Source organism: Tachypleus tridentatus, chromosome 6, assembly GCF_004210375.1.
Source record: "Tachypleus tridentatus isolate NWPU-2018 chromosome 6, ASM421037v1, whole genome shotgun sequence".
In the NCBI taxonomy this organism is placed as follows: domain Eukaryota; kingdom Metazoa; phylum Arthropoda; class Merostomata; order Xiphosura; family Limulidae; genus Tachypleus; species Tachypleus tridentatus.
In genome coordinates, this window is record NC_134830.1 from 37,529,623 (window position 1) to 37,551,411 (window position 21,789).

General features: G+C 33.2%; 2 protein-coding genes across 10 annotated transcripts in view; one reads left to right on the forward strand and one right to left on the reverse strand.

Moving 5' to 3' along the window:
• LOC143252264 (uncharacterized) overlaps positions 1-3,719 on the reverse strand; it is a 260,355-nt gene extending 256,636 nt beyond the window's left edge. Inside the window, exons 1-3 of the mRNA XM_076504137.1 lie at positions 3,495-3,719; positions 2,954-3,112; positions 1,603-1,857 (exon numbers count right to left, since the gene is read on the reverse strand). Coding sequence (XP_076360252.1) covers positions 1,603-1,857; positions 2,954-3,064 — 366 coding nt within the window. The 5' untranslated portion in view covers positions 3,065-3,112; positions 3,495-3,719. The remainder of the gene's footprint in view (positions 1-1,602; positions 1,858-2,953; positions 3,113-3,494) is intronic.
• Positions 3,720-5,323: 1,604 nt separating this feature from the next.
• Positions 5,324-20,973, forward strand: LOC143252270 (uncharacterized). 9 transcript variants are annotated; one of them, XM_076504154.1, is made up of 5 exons: positions 5,324-5,440; positions 6,819-6,896; positions 10,719-10,778; positions 15,848-16,026; positions 18,803-19,092. In XM_076504154.1, exons 2-5 carry the CDS (start codon positions 6,882-6,884, stop codon positions 18,816-18,818), a joined length of 270 nt encoding a protein of 89 aa, XP_076360269.1. In that variant the 5' UTR covers positions 5,324-5,440; positions 6,819-6,881; the 3' UTR covers positions 18,819-19,092. The 9 variants fall into 9 exon arrangements, with proteins under 9 accessions (XP_076360269.1, XP_076360263.1, XP_076360268.1 ...); XM_076504153.1 differs by having other exon boundaries at positions 5,389-5,470; XM_076504152.1 differs by lacking the exon at positions 5,324-5,440 and adding an exon at positions 5,479-5,697.
• Positions 20,974-21,789: the final 816 nt, after the last annotated feature.

Here is a 21,789-nt window from a genome sequence, read left to right on the forward strand (position 1 = left end):
TTTAATTTCAAGCAATTCACTTTTGTTATGTTTTCTCGTTGTTGGAGGAAGGGTGATTCAAGAAAACCTTGATAATCAGACATGATATAATCTTGTTGGCACTAATAAATATAAATTGAATTAGGATTTTTATTTTAGTTCAGAACAAATATTGTCTTTGATTCAGTTCCTGGACAAGCCTCCAAATTTATCTCAGATGAGTCTAATTTATTATGCTATATAGATTATATATTATGATTTCAAAAAGCTGGAAATTTTCATTATGAAATTAATTAAATGTACCATGTATCAAATTTATGATACTTACCAAAAATATTGATACATACAATTTCTTTCTTGTGACAAATATAGTTTAATCTTAAAAAACTAAATAATACTGACTGACTTACTGACTGACATTGAACTGAATATCTCACTTATACAGTACTCTTATTTCTATAAAATACAAGAAACTTCTAGATTTCAAGGTTGCCTTAACTTTCATGAACTTCTAGATATTACATCATCATGATATCATAACAAATTCCTTCTTAAATACTAAAGATGTATATATATAGTGATACACAAGGTCTGTTCAAAAAATACGCGGACTGACGTCATAAAACAAAATGTACGTTAATTAGAAGTTACAGGTCTGGGACCCCTTTAAAGTACTCTCTTCCCCAACGCACACACTTATCCCAACGGTGTTTCCACTTGTTGAAACAGTCCTGGTACGCTTCTTTGGTAATGTCCTCCAGCTCCTTCGTCGCATTTGCCTTAATCTCGGGAATCGTCTCAAATCTTCTTCCTTTCAAGGGTCTTTTGAGTTTGGGGAACAAGAAAATCTCGCAAGGAGCAAGGTCAGGTGAGTAGGGGAAGAACAGTGATCGAGTGTTTGGCCAAAAACTCACGAGTTCTGAGGGCTGAATTTCGCAGCAACGCGGTGCATCTTCAATTTTCGGTCAAAATCTCGTAACAAGATCCAACTGATATCCCACACTCTTCAGCAAGCTCCCTGACAGTCAGACGTCGATTTGTCCGCACCAGGGTTTTGATTTTGTCGACGTGTGGGTCGTCAGTTGACGTAGAAGAACGTCCAGGACGCTCATCATCTTCAATGGACTGTCGACCATCCTTAAAACGTTCATGCCACTTGAAACATGCCGTACGTTCATAGCAACATCACCATAAGCCGTGTTAAGCATAGCAAAAGTTTCAGTCGCACATTTTACAAGTTTAACACAAAATTTCACAGCAAGTCGTTGCTCCTTCAGGTCATTCATTCTGAAATCCGCCAAACGAAAAAATCGCACTTCACTTAAAACCGCGTAGCTAATACACAAATGAAGATATCTGCAATCGGGAAATGGCGTCGTAATCAGCTGATCTGTGCGAACCTAGCGACACCAAGCGGCTTCCCTGGAACCAACTGGAGCCGCGCAATTCAAACAGTCCGCGTATTTTTTGAACAGCCCTCGTATGTAAACCATCTCTCATAATCATTTACTGATTTTTACATAAAAGTTGAAATTCCTAAACACCTGTATTATTAGATTATTAATTTCACAATAGGTCATACAGAAATACAGTGAAAACTGCAGTAAAGATAACAAAATGTACCTGGGAGTTTCTCATACATTCTACTTCTTCAAGGAGAGTGTTGATTTGAATTTGAAGCTGGGCATTCTCCTTTTTCATCTCTGCAAGGTCACCATCCTTTTGAATTACTTGGGCACTAAGCTGGAAAATTTTGTGTTGATATGATTCATAACTTCTCTGAAGGTCTTTCAATTCCACTTCTTTTTTAGCCATTACTCTGTCCTTCTTTAGTAGATAACTTTGTTTATCTTCTAAAGTTCCTTGTAACTCTTTGATCTTATAATGCAAAAAATATAAGAAACATGTATATCAACACTTTGTGAGTATCATAAAAATAGTGTACAGTATGCTATGAAAAATATGTATTTTGTTAACAGGAAATATTTTCAGTGTTAACTGGAGAGCCCCACGAACAGCTGAAAATGCCAAATCCGGACATGCTGTATCATGTTTAAAGATTTTCAAAAAATGAATTTAACCATTTTTAATTACAGAAAAGACTGGAAGTTGTTAAGCATTTTTTTGCCAATGTTGTATTGGCTGATGCAGCACATTTCACTCATTCTGAAATTGTCAACACATCCAACTGTATTATCTGGTTAGAAACTAATCCATATGTAATATGAGTGAAGCAGTGAATATAATGTTACTTTTTCTGACTTCTGATAACTTCAGTTAACTAGGTTTTCATAACCTCTCCCCATATGGCTCATAACAAGTCCAACCTGTCTCCTTATATTTCTTTTGTAATTATACACAACAAGACTGCAGTAAAGCCCTCTATGGATGTTACACACTCTACCATCCCCTGAGTGTTGCTTTAATGCTTTACTAGCTCATCTGTCTGCAAACTTGTCAGTTTTACGTTGGTTAAATGAACTGCACTGCAATCAAAAGAGCCATTTATACCAATCAGAAATAAATCAAAGTGGCACCTCTGGTGACAACATGACACTTACTTCCACGTAATACTCATTATAACCCTGTATAATTTCAACTCCCAATACCATGGTATTTGTGAGATATGATGTGCTGAACTGTGACACTTTCTTTGTAATCACCTTGAACTCCAATAAATAACTTTCACATGCACACTTAGTTTGGATAACTCATAAAAACTTATAGCATATTATGTTTCTAGCTGCTGCTATCTGTTTCATTAAAACAACAATAAAAGGCAAACGTAGTTCAAACAAAGATGTCACTATACTGTATTAAGGTTAAAATGCATTTTAACTGATTTCCAGTAAAAGCTAGATGAAAGTATGAATATATATTGTACAAAGATCTATATACTGATACAAATTAAAGAATGTGTACTACAAGTCTAAAGTTGCACCAGTGAAAAAAAAAAAGAATGATGGAATCACACCATGTTAGCACTTTGAACCACTTTGGACTTCATTTCTGCAAGTTCCACTCTCAACTGGCGTATTTGTTGACACAATTGATCAATTCCCTCATCTTTTTCTCTCAAATACATATTGGCATGACGAGAGAGAGATGTATTCTCTCCTCTGGCGACTGTAGCCTGAAAATTAAACAATGGAAACATGTATAGTATACATATATTATTCTTTATTCTAGACCAAATGTCAGAGCTTGCTATAAGCCAATGGCAAAATTCATGTATTTTAAAAACTTGTTGGATTGTAAGAGTAGATAACACTGTCATTAGATTTTCAGCCACAGGCAAAATTCTATGCTCCCTTTAAAGTACCAAAAATATTAATTTAATTTCTTTATATATATATATACAAGTTGAACATCAGTTAAAATTTAAATCATTAACACAATCATCTAAAAAAAATTGACCCTTACAATAAAGACAGAATATGGTCAAGAAGAGTTTTGGGAAACATTTCTTTTCCATAAATAAAAATTATGTATAAAAAACATTCACTAATTCATACTGTTATAATTCATGGAAGCCGAACGTGGCCAAGTGTGTTAAGTCGTGCGACTCGTAATCTGCGGGTCGCGTGTTCGCATCCCAGTCGAGCCAAACATGCTCCCCTCCCAGCCGTGGGGGCGTTATTATGTGACGGTCAATCCCACTATTCGTTGATAAAAGAGTAGCCCAAGAGTTGGCAGTGGGTGGTGATGACTAGCTGCCTTCCCTCTTGTCTCACACTGCTAACTCAGAGGCGGCTAGCACAAATAGCCCTCGTGTAGCTTTGTGCAAAATTCAAAAACAAACAAACAAACTAGTTCATGGAAAAATATGCAATGGTCAAGCATATTGGCTACTTCTTTTGAAATTAGTATAAATCAGACATACTTTTGTGAATCACACACACTTACGTTAGAATTTTCACTATAACCTTTTGGAACAAGCCATCTCGTCAGCTGTTTAGTTTGGCGTTTAATGATAATATGAGCCATTTTAAGCCTAATGTCTGGTACGGTATAAATTTAAAACTCAATATATTACTGAATTAAAACACATAAGAATAGGCTCAATAAAATTTTTGGTTTATTAAATACGTCTTCAAAGTGGCACCTCTTGGTGGTGGTGCTGGTAATGCTTTTGCAATGACCAACAGTTTTCTTTTAAACTGAAACTAATACTTTTTGATTTTCTGGAAATTATGAAGTGCGATCATTCATGTTTAAATCACATTCACGAAAACCGTTACAAACGTTCTATTTTGCTAAGCAACCGCACAGAATATAATATAACAATACTATAAGTGTGGTAGCCAATCAAATGCAGCTACGAACTCGCAATACTTTACTAAATCTAGAAGAAAAATTAATATACCTTCTAAAATTAACAAATGATCAAGTACTCCAGTTTTTAAACACCTTTTTTATAATTCTTGTAACCACGATATTTTAAAATTAATTTTACTGAAATTAATTCAAATAAAAAGTCGTAACGTTATTTGCAATAAAACCTAAATAATTAGAAAAAATGAATCAACAATAGCTTGTTTAATTATTTTTATTAGTTTTTGCTGTTGTTTTGAATGAAGCACAAAGCTACACAATGGGCTGTCTGTGCTCTGCCCATCACGGATATCGAAACGCGATTTTTTGCGTTGTAAGCCCACAAACATACCACTGAGCCACTGGGGGGCTTTTATCAGTTTAAATCACTTACGCTTAAATTTCAGTGATGAAGTAGAACCCAATGTATCTTTCGATTCGCTACTTTTTTGTTTTTTAAAAATACACGTCATTAGTGATGCTGGAAAGATAAAAGAAAATAAATAACTTGAACCTCATGTACTATGACTATAGGGGTGGAATGCATGCAGTTTGTTTGATTTAGATCGTATATTGTAGACCTTGCCACTACTTTAAATTAATTTAGGTGTTTGAATAATATTATTTCGTAGACAAACTAGTTGTTTTATATGTCTAAATTATCTTCCGAAACGTGAAGTTGAGTGAAACTAAAAAAAAAAGTGATGGACAAGTTAATTTATTCTTTGATTCACTTCTCTTACAGCAACATACTAGTTTCTACCATCAACGTTTCAGCACTAAACGATTATAGGCCCGGCATGGCCAAGCGTGTTGAGGCGTGACACTCGTAATCTGAGGGTCGCGGGTTTGCATCCCCGTTGCGCCAAACATGCTCGCCCTATCAGCCGTGAGGGCGTTTTAATTTGACGGTCAATCCTACTATTCGTTGGTAAAAGAGTAGCCCAAGAGTTGGTGGTGGGTGGTGATGACTAGCTGCCTTCCCTCCCGTCTTGCATTGCTAAATTAGGGACGGCTAGAACAGACAGTCCTCGAGTAGCTTTCTGCGAAATTCAAAAACAAACAAAACAACGAAACTCTCTAAGAGGCGTACGTGTTGTTTGTAACTCATTGATGTCGAGAATTTAGAGTCGCGGGAAATTTATTGGTATGTAGAATAAAGAAAACATAAGATTAGGTAATAAAGATGAATAGTTTGGTTTGGTGTTTTATGACGCAAAGGAACATGGCTATCTGCGCTAGATAAATAAATAGTGTTAAATGAAAAGTAAAAGTAGAGAGACAGACAAAAATTAGCAGATGAGATGTTACGAAACTGAATTAGGGCAAAGAAAAGAACAAAGGGAAGTTAATCTTCGTGGAAGGCCTTACAATTAACATAGGCTTAACGATTGATATACTACTGTGAGTATTAAACAAAATAACGAAAGTAATTTATTTCGCGAAAGAGAGTACTGACCATATATTTATATCTTTAATCTTTCAAACTCAGTGTTACAGCTTAACTACAGTTTGACCTATCTTAAAAAGAAGAGCTAAGCCTAAAGTTACCACTAACCAACGTTAGCCTTATCGATGTTGTTGTTTTGGAATTTCTCACAAAGCTACTCGAAGGCTATCTGTGCTAGCCGTCCCTAATTTTGCAGTGTAAGACTAGAGGGAAGGCAGCTAATCATCACCACCCACCGCCAACTCCTGGGCTACTCTTTTACCAACGAATAGTGGGATTGATCGTCACATTATACACCCCCACGGCTGGGAGGGCGAGCATGTTTAGCGCGACGCGGGCGCGAACCCGCGACCCTCGGATTACGAGTCGCACGCCTTACGCGCTTGGCCATGCCAGGCCTTAGCCTTATCGAAAGAACTGATTCTGTTATGGCGAAATAGGAAAGACGAAATTCAAAAATTGTTGTTAGTTAGTGATATTCTTGGCTCTAATTACAGAAATACCTCATGATAATAATTAGCTTAAGTGATTTATGATAGACTTAATTCCATGTAACAAGCTAACAATTTAAATTAATCTTTATAATTAAAATGTAATGACAAAGCTCGTACTAATGAAAATAGATTTATAAAACAAACTAACTTCATTATTATTATAATGATTAAGAACAAGATGTAGTACTAATGGTAAATATATTTACTGTAACAAAATTACTGTTAATACTGTAATAATGCACCATGCAAAGAACATGCTTTAATTATATATAGTAAGATATTAAAGAGAAATAAAGCTAATCGTGGCTGCAATATGACACTGATTCATTATTACTTTAAAATTAATTTTAGAGGAATTGTTGATTGTCATGTATTATAATTTATCTCAGATCAGTCTCCAGTTTGTTATGTACATAATGTATTACAATTTTAAATAGCTGGAAATCTTAATTTAAATGTTAATTAAATGTTGATATGTATTAAACGTGTTTGAACATTATTTCTTATAAGTTATGAAAATTCATTACTTCGTTTTTTACTGATGTGTTTTCTAAATGCTTCTGTGATGTACACTGTAACAGGTAAACAAACCACGTGTTTCCTTTTGGAAGAGACGAGTACCATGCACCATATTTTCCTGGTCTATGGTGTTACTACTTGTGAGTATTATTTATGAATTAATTTGAAGTATATAGGTGTGTACACTAAAGTTATGTGAATATTTAAGATTTCATATTTAAAGAAGAACCAATTTTGAGACCAATGAAGTTTAGAAACAGGTTCAATAGGTAATGAAGACTTTATTTAACACAGTGACAGTGTGTGGTCTTCAGTGGGAATGAGAAATTTATCTATATTCAGGAATAAGTGTGTATGTGTACATTATTATTAAAAATTATTAATTTGGGAAGGGGTGTAGGGATCGTCAGAAAAGTTGAATCAAAATATAAAAATTGTATTTTCAAGCTGACAACTCGGGACTCTTAAAAAGTAAACAAATTATTTTGATAAGTACTGCAGGCATGGAGTTAAAAGGTTTATAGCTCAAGAAATTAATGCAGACATAACTTTCAGCTGTATTTATTTACTTTTTTAGAGTCTTGACAATCCAGGCTCTGTATTTTGACTCATGTTGTTTGTTTATTTTTCTGACAGTCTAGAATGAGTTTTAATTATATTGTCACTTAAGTTGTTTTTTTATATTCATTTATAGAGAATACATTCTAAACTTCACAAGTGCATGTGAACATTCAGTTGAATGTTACCTATTTTTTAACAGTTTACTGTTGCTTCTGCTTTATGTTACACTCATCCACCACATATTAAAAATAAATAACAAATGTTCAAGAGAGAATGAACATATTTACAGGTATACACTTGTAACAAACAAACTGTAAAGTTGTTCTCAAAGGACCATTGTGAATGGAAAGATTGTATGATCACAAATTTAATGACTAGCTTCCATCAGCTTGTACTATTATGATACAAAAGATGAACAGCAACAAAGGAATCTCATCAGAATGGAATAATGTTTCTTTTAATATAATACAACAAAGGTTAGTGCAACATAAACATACACAGTCACATGCTTACTTTGATAGGTTTACATAACAAATATGTTTGTTCTTCAACAGCCTGCTGTGTACAAGTTTGTTAGAATAAGGCAACACAAATAATTCATTCAGTGGCACACATTGCTGAATTGCCAATTACCAATAAAATTTACTACCACTCCCCATTTAAAATTGCAATAGCTATATGAAAGAGTAATATATGCAGTGGTAATAAATACTGAATAGGTACTTGTGACTTCTGCTAAGTACAAAAAACAGTAGAAAGAATTACCGATGTGATATTGAATAGTGACATCTATTATGGTAATCATCCAGTGTCAAACACCTGTTGAAATATTGCCAGGGAAATAAACTTGAGTAATGATGAACAACAGTGGCTTGAATAACAATATCCAACATCAGAATCCCCCTAATTTTGTTGTGGCTGTTTCCAGTAAAAACACTAGAAACTGCACAAGCTGTAGTTTCCAACTAATGTACATAGTGGATTTTTTGATGGTTATAAATGAAGGACTAAGAGAATTTCACAGCATGACATAATTAAGGATGTGGAAGTAAGTTTAAAAGTACTGTCAGTTTCTTGCAGAAATCTCAGTGGAGTCCTGTAACACAATGAATATCATTTGAAATAATTTTGTAATGAAATCAAAATGGTTATTTGTTGCTTGAGTTAAGCTGTCAGCAATAGATCTGCAGTTTTGTTTGCTTACATTTTTTTTTGTAATCACTATTTGTAGATTTTAAATACCTAGTTTTTAATTATCTGCTATGTTAACTTTTTTAATGCACAGCAATGAGAAAATATGTGTTTAGAGTGAAACACGACCACCACTAGACATGTATAAAATTATTCCAGTAGAAAAACAGCCCTGTCAAATAAAACAAGTGTGTTTAAAACATATCTTTAAATAAAGATTTGTGTCTTTTGAAGTAATTATTTATCAAGGTTTTGTGTGAACTTGTTTAACGTGAGTCCAGTATAAAAGCAGCCACTCAGAACAACTTTGCATCTGTTATGTACTTATAACCACATAAAGCATCTTTCAGTGAAAAATAATTAATTTTTTAAGTAAGTCATGGATATTCACAGTATTCCATATAGCATATCTATGTTATGGTTCAAAATGCTCAGTTGATTTTGCTGTAGTTTTGTGTAACAATAGCATGAATAAAAATGATAATGATTAAGTAGGCAAATTTTAATTTTGTCTCAACAATCATGAAATCATGTATTTTGCTTATTATCAATCTTTTGGTGGTCCAATCTATTTACAAGAAAGGTTTTCAGTGGTGTTTCAAGAATGAATCTACTTTTAAAGGTTTTTTTTTCCCAAATGTATAGAGATCACTAAAAGGCTTAATAGAGATATCCTAGTACCACAGGTGGTACTGTTTTAGCATAAGGCTGCATTCTTAAATTGAGATGACTTTTATAACTTCATGGTCATTGATTTTTGGTTCTATGTTTAAAGTAAAATTGTTTTTACAAGATGTACTTTGTAAACTTGGGAGGATTTCTTATTATTTTCAGTGAATCCAGTTTTCAATTTTCTGCAGAAAGCATTCAAGACAAATATTTCTCATAATTATGTCTCCACAGAGAGGTGTACTGTATTTCAAGATGCCTGGTATGGGTATTAAAACTTTTATTAAAATAAATTAGAGAACAATGTTTCAACCTTTTTAGGTCTTCAGGTTAACAAAAAGAATTTTAATACTCATACCAGAAATCTTGAGATACATTTTTACTTTACGTGGGCTCCTCATCATCATGAGAGAGAGATAGTTTTTCTGTTGTTTCATCTTTTTCGAAACCCTTTTCAATCGACTGCTATACCTACATATCTTCGCAGATTATCTTGAAACTTGGTAGGGTCATACTTTGGTCCAATATGTCCAGTCAGTATTTTCATTTTTTTTATTTAGTCATTTTTAAGGGGTCAGATGTCAAACAACCCAAAAATATTTTGGGCTCTTGTGTAGTTATATTTACATCAGTCTAGAAGACAACTGGCACAAATGTAAATATTCATGAACTCAATACAATTACAAAGAAAAATAGGTTTTTTTTTTTTTTTTTTGGGAGGTAAGAGATCCAAAAAAAGCATAATTTAGAGATATTTGTTGATCATTTACTCAGCCATATTTTGACCAATTTACATGGTATCTGGTAGAAAGATATTTTTGTACAGGTCTCAAACATTGACAAACAAAAAATTGTGAAATTGCCCATTTTTAGTAATTATAAAATGGGTTATAATGCCACAAAAAAGCATAACTTTAGAGTTATTTGATCAGTTCCAGGTTTCATGATTTTTGTTTTATCATATCCCACAAAACAACTTGCTGCCAAGAAAATCTAGGTAAAGACACAGTGAACCACTTTGTAAAAGGACAAAGAACCTCCAACTATGTGAAGAAATCTGTACTTTGCATCATGTTTTAATCAGAAAACATGAGAGATTTTAAGTTGTTTTCACAACTTTTCACAAAAGTATATATGACTTTTCATCATCATATGGTGATGGTACATAAAAGTGTATGTTTTTTTAAGTTACCTAAAAGTATTTTAAATTTATATAAAAATTGTCTAACAAGACTATTACTTAACTAAAATTGTAAATTGAAACATAACTTCTCAAACAGTGGAATAAAGTGAATGTATAATCTGAAGAAAGAAACAAACATTAAAATTCTGAAAGCTGATAAAGGCAACATTAGTGTAATTATGAACAACAGAGAATACATTGACTTGTTTCCCAGTTTTTGTTTATTACATATATATTCTCTATCACAGTAGCTCTTGATGCAGTGATTCTTTATAGACTTAAGAGATTATGTTTTTTATTCTTTAGGTTACAGTGGCTCTTTCTTTACAGGATTAAGAAATTATGTTTTGTTCTTTAGGTTACAGTAGCTCTTGTTGCTGCACTGTTGAACCTTGTGTGCATAATGAACTTTAACCTGGTAGGTCACTTAATCAAGAAAAGGGATGTGAAATTCACGTATTTCTGGTTGTGCAAAATGTACTTTTTATGGTTTTATTCAAGATAACATGGATCCAATATCTGCTTATAGTGGTATATGTATATAAGTGTGTGTGTGTCCGTATATGTCAAATACCTGTTTATAATAGTATGTGTATACAAGTGTTGTGTGTGTGTGTGTAGAAATATATAGTGGTATGTGAGCATATTAGTTTTGTTGTTTATTTTTTACTTTGATTTCTAAATGACTAAAAGGAGATGTTACATGTAATTACTTGTAATTTTTTAAGGTTGTTTCTTGTTTTCTGTTCAGCTGTAAATAATGTAATGGTTTTCTATGTTTGTATTTTCAAGAATGAAATTAATATAGCTTGGAATGTTTTCATGAATGCACCAAAATAATCATAAGAAAATCTTTATGCTTTGCATGCTAGAGAAATTATTAAAATAATGACAAAACCTCAGTATTTAAGTTTAGATGCAAGTAACACTACTGTATATTTGTTTTGTAAGATTTTCAGTAGTACTTTTCAGTTTTGGCCCTTTCAGCCATGGGGGTATTATAATGTTACAGTCAATCCCACAATTCATTGGTAAAAGAGTAACCTAAGGTGTGGATGTGAATGGTGATGACTAACTGCCTTCCCTCTAGTCATGTACTGCTAAATTAGGGATGGCTAGCACAGATAGCCCTCGAGTAGCTTTGTGCAAAGTTCAAAGACAAATAATAAAAACAATTCCTCACTTGTATGTTCTGACACCAGCTTGTATATAAAAGTATTTATAAGTTTTGAAAAACCTATCCCCTTCATTGTCAAATTCAAAATTCTCCAATCAATACCCTTAAAATTAAAGTCTCTCACAATAACATCATCTTTTTCAGCTACCATTCTGATCTCATTGTACAGTTTCTGATTAAGTTCCACATTATGATCTTGTGGTCTATAACAAATCTCAATTTCAAGACTTTTCTATCCATATCTACTAACAATCACCCAAACTGACTCAAACTTATTACTGTTTTTTTTAATATGCAGTGACTCAACATCATGCAATTCCATCCTCATATATAAAGCTATCCCTTGCTTTTCATACTCTATCTGTAGTAACTAATCTGTAGCCTGGTATTTTGGAAAAATCTTATCATTCAAAGTTGTTTATATTGAACCACATTTAGTGATACTCATAACATCAAAATCCTAAGTTTCCACAACTGCTTTATTTCTAATATTCCTAGCATTGCAACAGCAACAATTAGTTAAATATTTTAAAACAAATTCATATCTTATGTGTGTTGTACGTTTTTCTATCAATTATGTTTCTAGTTTTACTAATATCATAGCCTTCACCTCTGTCTAGCCCTAGTTTAAATTTACCACTACAGCTGAGTTAAGAGCCTTTGCTAACATGCTAGCTCCTGCTTTTTTACGTGTAAGCCTACACTTCAGAAACATTAACCTTTCCATTAAAATTATTTTACAAATCTAGCCAACCAATTTGTTCATCCCTACATACTGATCAAAGTCTATCATTCAACCATAGTGACTAACTTAATATCTTATTCCCAGACTTTATTTTTGACAATATCCCTGACAAAATCAAACTAACACCTAAATTATACCCATCTTTCCTTACATCACTGTTCTCAACATTAGCACCAAAACTGTGCTGCTACTAGAATCCTTAACTATCTCTCTGGTTCTTTTAGTTGTATCCTGTACCTCCTGCTCCTGGATAGCATAAGTGTATTTTTGTTGCTCCTATATACTCCACACACTACTTTTTATAACTGGAGAGTCATCTACAACCATAACTTTCCAATCCTTGACAAAAGCATACCTTATGATCCCATCTGTTTCTCCTAGTACTTGTAAATCTATAAAATCTCCCAGTTATGTAAAAGCTACAGATAAAGATCTACCTTAAAACTGATTAAAAGTATTAATTCAGTTTTGAAGTTTTTCTCACAGTAAATCTATAGAAAAGTGTTATAAAAATTATTAATGTTAAAAAATTGTATATTGCTTGATTAGTTTCTTACATTTTAACTTTTACAGAATAACAGTGTATGTCTGTTTTGTGTTTAACCAACTGTAAAACATTATTTATTGAAATTTCAAGAAAGTTTCCATCTCCTTATTTAATGAACATTAAATTCTGTAATAGTTAAAAATTAATGACATTTCGTCATATAAGACAAAAATTAACTACACAAGAAAGTAATCAAGTTATTTATTTACTTGACTCACCACGTGACAACAATGTTTCTGAATACCAGATGGGCTTTCTGTAGTGAAATGTTACTAACTCCTAACTTTTGTGTACTTCTGTGGCATCAGCCTTCTTTCTCTTCAGACCATCTAACTTCATTCCCACCTCTTGTAGTTGACCTTCATTCAGTTTCTTGTTGAGTTTCTCTGATGGTTAAAAGTTCAGCAGCTAAGTCATTATTATAACACGAAGTGGTAACCATTTTATTTTATAAAGACATTGCTTGTAAAATACAACAGGGGCTCCATTACAATAATGTTATTAACATTTATAAATACAAATTATTGTACATGAGTTTACTTATTCACTTTCACAAAAATACTTAAAAATTCTCAAAAAACAACCATCAGACTAGAAGATTAAATCTTAGTGCTATAGTTAAAAAAACTATACAATTAGTTCATTTAAATGTTCCAATACACTTAAAATAAAAATTGAAATAAATGAATAAAAATACCAATTAAAATTATTTATGTGAAAAACTCAATAAACAGACAAAATATTTATTTACAAATTGCAAAAACAACATTTCAAATTTCACCTATGTTAAAAAGAAACAAGGTACTATTTCTCATATCAAATCAAAATGTACCTTACTGATGCTACCAACTGGTCATTAAGTTCTCTGTGGCATGACTGTGCTTCTTTCAAATATCACTTAGCCTGATTTCATGAGAATATTTATCCTCAAACTTTTCTTTTCAACATATCCAACTCTTGTTCACATTTTAAGATCTTGCTGAGTAGCATCTGTGTTCAGTAATGCTTGCAATTCATTCTTAAAAACATCTTAATGAAACATGTCTATAAGAAAAATCTTAATTTAAACTTGTATTAACAAGTGTAATTCTTTGTTTATTCTGTCATTGGTATGAAACTTTGGTGGTTACAATAACAATCAATTTCATTTTCATAAGATTAATGACAATGATAAAACTAACAACTAATCTTGTTGAAAATATGTAAAATCAAGTAGTGCTTGTATCTGTGAGTTGATAACTTAGAGGAGAGCTTCAGTAATTTTTAAGTGAATATAACAATCATATGTAAATATTTTTAAGTACTTATTCTTGGTCTGGTAATACTGAAATTATTTACAAAGTACTTTTAAAATTATCTCTTGCAGCAGCACAAAACACTAATTGTTTTAATGGTTTAAAATGATTTTAAAACCAGCCTGCATGATAATGACATTTGTAGAAGTTGTCTATTGCTTCATTTTATGTTGGATTATGATCTAAAATATAGCAAAGTAGAAATTAAAAAAGTAGGACCCTGCATTTGAATTAGGACTTTATAGAATTATGAACTAAAGTAATATGGAATATAAAGTTTAATAAAGAATTGTCACTAAATAAATTTGCCTACATCGTAAAAGAAGTCATGTCTCCTAATTTTACATGTACTGTGAAAACTGTACCAAATAATAACAATATTATGTTTTAATTGTATCAGTAAACACACTAGAATCCCTCTCCTTATTTACATTGTAACACCTAAACGCTTGCTAGTAAAGTCTTGAATCACTGTGATGTTGATTTCATTTAATACTAACAAAATGATTATCCATTACTTTTTAGATCTCACTACATTAATTAGTTATGTCCTAAATATAAAACATTAAATGTCAAGATCCATTATGGTGAAGGTAATTAGGAAATTGGGTTCAGTTAACAGGATGAAACATGAAATGTTGAGAACTATTGTAGTGAAGGTAAGAATTAACAAGGATTCAGTTACTTGGGATCCATTACGGTGAACTGGAATTCAAATACTCATAATGATTACACATCTTTCTTTATTTTCAATCAGTAATACAAGTAATTGGCAATTTAAATATCTTAAGTGATTTTGAATAATTGAAACCATGAGAACTAAATAAATTTTGAAAAAGGAACGAAAACAAGTCTTAAGATGTGTGGACAAACATACTATGGAATATCTAAAATTTGTGTTGTGGAAAACAAATTACCAAAATGTTATTGTTCTGAGGAGGGGGGAATTTCATTTTTAAGCCTAAGTCACATTTGTTAACTGCTACTAAGCTTTTCATGATAAAGCTTTAACAGCTTTTACTTTTTGGAAGGAAAGATATTCACTGAACTTCATAAGTAAAATTTAGACAAGCATAATCATAGTGTTATGATTACAGCAATACTAAGAAAATGCTAATATTATTCACTCTGCAGTTTTACTTTCATCTTTGTAACTTCTGCAAAAGTAGGCATTCTCTTCTCTTCTTTTATAATGTCTATATTATTCTTGTTCCGAATTTTCCCCAAGTATATGAGAAATCACGTTTTATTGCATAATAACGACTCTCACTATGTCTGTCATTTTCTTTTTTAATGTCTTAAAAGTCTTTTTCCAACTTTTCAGTAATCATTGTTTCTACGAATTCATCTTGATTTTTAAGAACACATTCTAATAGTTCACTAATATCTGAAAGATTGCTAATCTCCTTCTGTTCTACGATTTGCTCTCCTTAAGATAAAAATGCTATTATTTTCTGTTTTATCAAGCATGGTTAGTGATGTAATAGACATTTAACACAGTGAATTTTATTATTATCCACAATGTCAAACTTAGTTAACTGTGTACTATGACGTTTACATATGTGAATATTTTTTTCTACATTGTCAAATCTACTTAATGGTGTGAAACACTTAATAAGGTTTGCTCTTACACTATCAAACTAAATAATGTTACAGTATATTATTTAAGATGAAAGTGTGTTGTTATTTTCTGCACTTTCAATTCTGTATTCTTAATTTTTAGGCATTGATCATCGCCTTTTCTTCAAGTTTTGTTGATGAAATATTCTATTCAGTTTTCATTTCACCAGATGGGTCACTGAATGGAATTCTGAACTTTACTCTATCAGATTTCAATATCAGTGAGTTTTCTGTTGATATGAATATCGTTTCTGAAACCTACACCAGTGTGGAATACTGCAAGTAGGTGTTAATTTTTGCATTATTGTTTCAAAGTAACAGAGCATAGAAAACAATGTAGTGTCTCTTTAACCCTACTGACATGGCACATCAGTGTGTTGTTTGTTTAACCCTACTCACATGGCACATCAGTGTGGTGTCTCTTTCATCCTACTGACATGGGATATCAAAGTGCAGAAATCACAACCAAAATTTACATAGATTCAAGCATTAATCCTACTGACATGGGATATGAAAGTGCACAAGTTACAACCATATTACATAGATTCAAACTTTAACCCTATTGACATGGGATATCAGATTGTGCAAGGTACAACCATTTTATTGAGTTAGTTTCAAAGTTATCATCCATGGAAGCGTTTTTCATCACTGTAACAACATTTTGACCACAATGAACCAGATGCAAGGCAATTGAATGCAACATGATATATTTGGTATGTGTAAGTGGATGGAAATAATGCCTAGCATGCATAGATAGATGGGTACAGATGATGTCTATCATGTTAAATGTATGGGTGGAAATGATGTTTGGCATGTGCAAATATAATGCTGTAGATGATATCTTGCATGTGTAGATATATGGGTGGATCAGTAAAGGGTTAATTAAACTACTTCATATCAATCAATACATGTTATTAAACTTGGTACAAAAAGATACTTTATAACTCAGAAAATGAATATTTAAATATGTTCTCAGTCTGAACTTTTCTGCATAATCTGGTGATGCTCTGACTTTTCATTTATAAGTTTTTTTTTCTTCTCTTGTGAGGGTTTCAGACTGTTCAACCAATTAGAAACATATATAGTAGATAATGACAACCCAGAATATAAAATTTCAACCCAAATGACAAACATTTCTATTATCTTCTGTTTTTCAAGAATTATGTGTAACTCTCTTTTATATTGCTGTTAGACAATTGGTGGTATTTGTACAACTGATAAAAAGAGTGTATTCTATGTATAAATCAGGAAAGTTTCTTTTTGTTTCGGCAGTCAAAGCCAATACTTCATGAAGCTAGCCTGATGGGTTGAGACAAAAAATGTTGCTTTAAGGAGTAATGAATTTGATTTTTGTTTCTTTATAAACCTAGTTAGAAATTACAGTAGTTTTAGAATTCTATTCAAGTGCATTATTTAATATAGCATAATTATTCATAGTACGAAACAGAAATTTTATTATCCTTCTATAAACATGAAAAATAATCACAAGAGATTTCATAATATTCACAATTGGTTTCATTTTTTTATTCTAACAGAAGTAATATTTGAACAAAACTTTAATGTATTTTTCTTTTAGGAAGATGGAAAGATTGTTTCTAGATTGTGTTTTATGTGCAGTAAAAAAGTTATACATCTTCAAGAGAGAGACTTTACTGTCTTCATCTTCAGCAACATTTGAATCAACTACAACTACTATTTTAATGACTGTATTTCAGGATTGATACACAAATATTGTTTAAATAAAACACAACAGAACTTGAAGAGTAAATGCTTTGATGATTTTATTACTTTTCTGCTGGTACAAAGCTATTAAAATTTCCCAGACATCAGAGCCACAAAATTCCAACAAAATCTTCTCACCCATTAGGATTTCAAAGGAACTATTTTGGAAAGAAACTATAGAATTAATTTCTAACAATTAGATATAGCTAACAAACTTGCATTTTGCTGTTCATATAAAAGCACAAAATGTGCTTAGTTGTTTAAGTTATAAAGTTAAATTTTTTTAAAAATTGACTGAGTACAGATAACAGTTTTAAGGTAAAGTTGAAATTTTATAAAGTGCAAAACATCCACTATAAAATAGTTGCTTAAAATGCTGGCTTCTGTTTTAAGGTCATTTTATTTCATGGTTTCTTCATTCAGGTACCAAGACCATAGAGAGCTCCCAACAGCAAACAACAAATACCAGTATAAGTCGATCTATTGGCAGATGCTACAACTTGCTTGGTTTTCGTTTTTCTTTTAGTGATTGGAAACAGTTTTTCAAATTATAGATCTTATTTTTGATTAAACGTAATTACATTTACAGTTCATTTTTAGTTTATATCAAAATAAATCAATTTACAGTAGCTTTCACTTTAGGACATACAACCTTCTTTCTTCAAAAGATAGAATATTTTTAAATGCTAATTGCAGAACTAACCTGAGACTTTACTTAACCAAAGTTTCCAAAACAAATATAAAGTGTCAATAGCTTTTATTAAATCACCTTTCACCTGTAATTTAAAATTTTTGAGGAAGCTAAACATATGTTTTGATGTACATAAACCCACAGAACGAGTTGAGAAATACTGTATTAAATTAACTTCAAGGGAGCTGGAAACTGTTTAACATTTACTGCGACTGAAAATGTATAAACATTATAACTATGTTCAGTGTTTTTAATGAATCAACATAAATAGGCTATAATGGGTAATACATTTTAATACAGCCAGGACAATCCTAGAATGTTTTTAAAAGTTTCAGTAACATTTACTAAGTTATCCTTCACAAAATGGATAGATTAACCATTTTTGTTATAAAACTATCCTTTTTTATTCCCCAATTCTAAAAGTGTTAGATTTTTAATGGCTTCTGTTCATCCAGTATAATGTTTTTCTAATTGTGTAGTAGTGATACTGTTCTGAATGACTGTATGTGCTCATTAGTAATTTAAGAAATATTCATAGTTTAATCTTTGTTCATAATCTGTACTGGTTAAACATTGTGATGAAAAAAGATCATGTTTTAAAAACTGCTCCAGTGAAACTTATCATGTTTTTACTTTTTTTTTCAGTGTCTTGTACCCCTAGGTGGGGATACCTGTACGTGGTGAGGGGACCTCCCAGGGAAGGTTCTGTTCTGTCTACTTTCGTTCTTGCCCAAAATGGTTGGAGGAAAATGAGGTGCAGCATTTGAAAAGACACATAACAATAGTTTTCCTGAGGCTCGGAAATTGCTGCCCACTACTCCATCTCGGACATATGCTGTTGCACTTCATTCCACGACTACAGTGAGAGTGCAGACAGATCTCTCTGTGCCTCCAGGAGAATCGTTTTCAAAATAAATGAAAAGCCTTTTGACATCTGTGGTTAAAAAGGTTGATGAATCGACTTCCACACCCATTTCTGTTCCTCCCATACGTTCCAACAAAACTCAAGATCAACATCCTTCAGTTTCAAATACAAGCATTTTTTCTAATACATCTTTTTGTTCCACCCCAAGAGGCAAAACAATCATTTGTTCGCGTCCTCAGTCACTGGAATCCCCTTCCATTAACAAAGACCTACCTACTCGAACCAGGGCAGGATCCATGGAGGTTGATAGATCTCCTCCGACTAAAGACAGTAAGGAAAAAAGACGTGGTCGTAAACAGAAGGGTTCTCCAGCAACTTCACCTACTCGTGATTAAAAATGGCCACATTGATACAATGGAACTGTCGAGGTTTACGTTCTAATTTGGATGATATCAAAACACTGATTGCTTCCTACCATCCTGTTTGTCTTTCTTTACAAGAAACATTTCTCAAACTTGCTGATACAGTCTCCATTCGGCAGTTTTCTCTGTACAGAAATGACAGGCTGTGTGATGGATGAGTACATGGAGGGGTGGCACTATTGGTTGATCAATACGTGCCCACCCTGTCTTTGTCACTCAACACACCCTTGGAGGCTGTAGCCATCCGTGTTTCCTTGGGTCATACCATCACTGTTTGTTCTCTCTACCTGTCCCCTGGTGAGATATATGATCAATCAGACCTTGATGCTTTTGTTGAACAGTTGCCATCTCCATTTCTAATCCTGGGGGATTTTAATGGTCATCATCCCCTCTGGGGAAGTGCTGTTATTGATGTGAGGGGTCAATCTGTAGAGCATATGCTCTCTGATCACAATCTTTCTCTTTTCAATACTGGTTCTTCCACTTACTTTGATGCACCTAGTCAATCCTTTACTGCTATTGATCTCTCAGTTTGCTTCCCTTCATTATTCTCCCATTTTTCATGGAGGGTTGACAGTAATCCACTAGGCAGTGATCATTTTCCTATCCTTTTAAGAGAGCCTGGCCGTGGTCAATGCCACCCTACCCAAGTGCCCCAGTGGAAGCTGGATCAGGCACACTGGTCCACTTTCACTGCTCTTGCAGAACTTGATCCTGCCATCATAAATCAGCCATCAATAGACGACTGTGTGGCAGCGGTAACTGGCTATATTATCCAAGCAGCTGCTCAGTGTATTCCTAAAATTTCGACAGGTTTTCCACGATATCCTCGTCCGTGGTGGAATCCTGCTTGCCACTTAGCACGGAAGGCTCAAAAACGGGCCTGGGATACTTTTCGTAAATATCCCACACTTTCAAACCGTGTCGCTTTCCAAAGCCAGAAGGAATCTTGGATTAAGTTCACAACTAGCATATCTTCTACCACTAGTTCCAAGATCATATGGGACAGGATTCGAAAGGTTAATGGGCACTACCATTCTGTCCCCCTCTCGATCTTACTCTATGATGGTCAGGAAGTGGCTGATGTCCGGAGCATCGCTGATACTCTAGGTGAAAGCTTTTGCCGGGTATCTAGCACTTTTGCTTGTTCCTCCACCTTCTTGGCCATCAAGACTCGGGCAGAGCGTTCACCTCTTTCCTTTCGAACTGACTGTTTCTTTGACTATAATTGTCCCTTTACACTGGTGGAACTGAAAATGGCCCTTCATCAGTCTGCCAGTACATCTGTTGAACCTGATGATGTTCATTATGACATGCTGCACCATCTATCTCCTGCTTCTCTTGATGTCCTTCTGATTGTCTTTAACTGGATCTGGCAGGAGAATGTTTTTCTTGATGCCTGGTACCAGGCTATTATTTTATCTTTTTCTAAGCCAGGGAAAGATCCCAAGATTCCTTCAAACTACCGTCCAATTGCTTTGACGAGCCATCTAGCTTCCATAAAGTTTGGAAGGAGGAAGTTGTTCTAACTAGACTACGCATTGGTCACAGTTTTTTAACTCATCGTTTTCTTTTATCTGGAACTGATGCACCAATGTGTAGTTTGTGTAACACTCAAATCACTATCAGCCACATTTTACTTTCTTGCCATCGTTACAATTCTCAACGACGGCAATGTTTTAAACATGTTTTTTCCCAGGGTTTATCTGTAACATTGGACAGTGTTATTGGTGATGGTGACACTGTCCACCTTGATAAGGTTTTAGTTTTTAATGGCCATTAATCTTTTTAATCTCATTTAAGTGTTGCATATTTATTCATTACACCTTTTTAATTGTGGTTCCTTTTTTTACAGTTTTATTCTCTAGTTCAAATTGACGTGGGAAAATGGCCAGAACATTAGATAACTCGACATCAGGACGGGAAAGGCCAACTTCAGGTGACTAACGCTGCTGTTTAAACTGTCCGTTTGAACTACTCGTTAGTCATCCTGGCAAGTTGTTATTACACTTGCTGCATGTCATTTCACACTTTTACTACTTTACCTTTTAGTACTGGCCATAATTACACATAACCCAGAACCAGGACTGGAAAGACCAACTTCAGGTGACTGACAGTGGTTCTTATACTTACCTGTTAGTCTTCCTAGCGTGTTATGATCATTAGTATTCTGCTAAAGGAAGTCCTTTACAACTTTATAGTTGTTATTACACTTTTGCTGCATGTCATTTAACACTTTTATTACTTTACCTTTTATAGGCATGCCAATGACATTTATGAAAAAAAGAGGAAAAGGTATGCCGCACCTGACTAGGGGTCCAGGGGCATACCCTCCCGGGAAATTT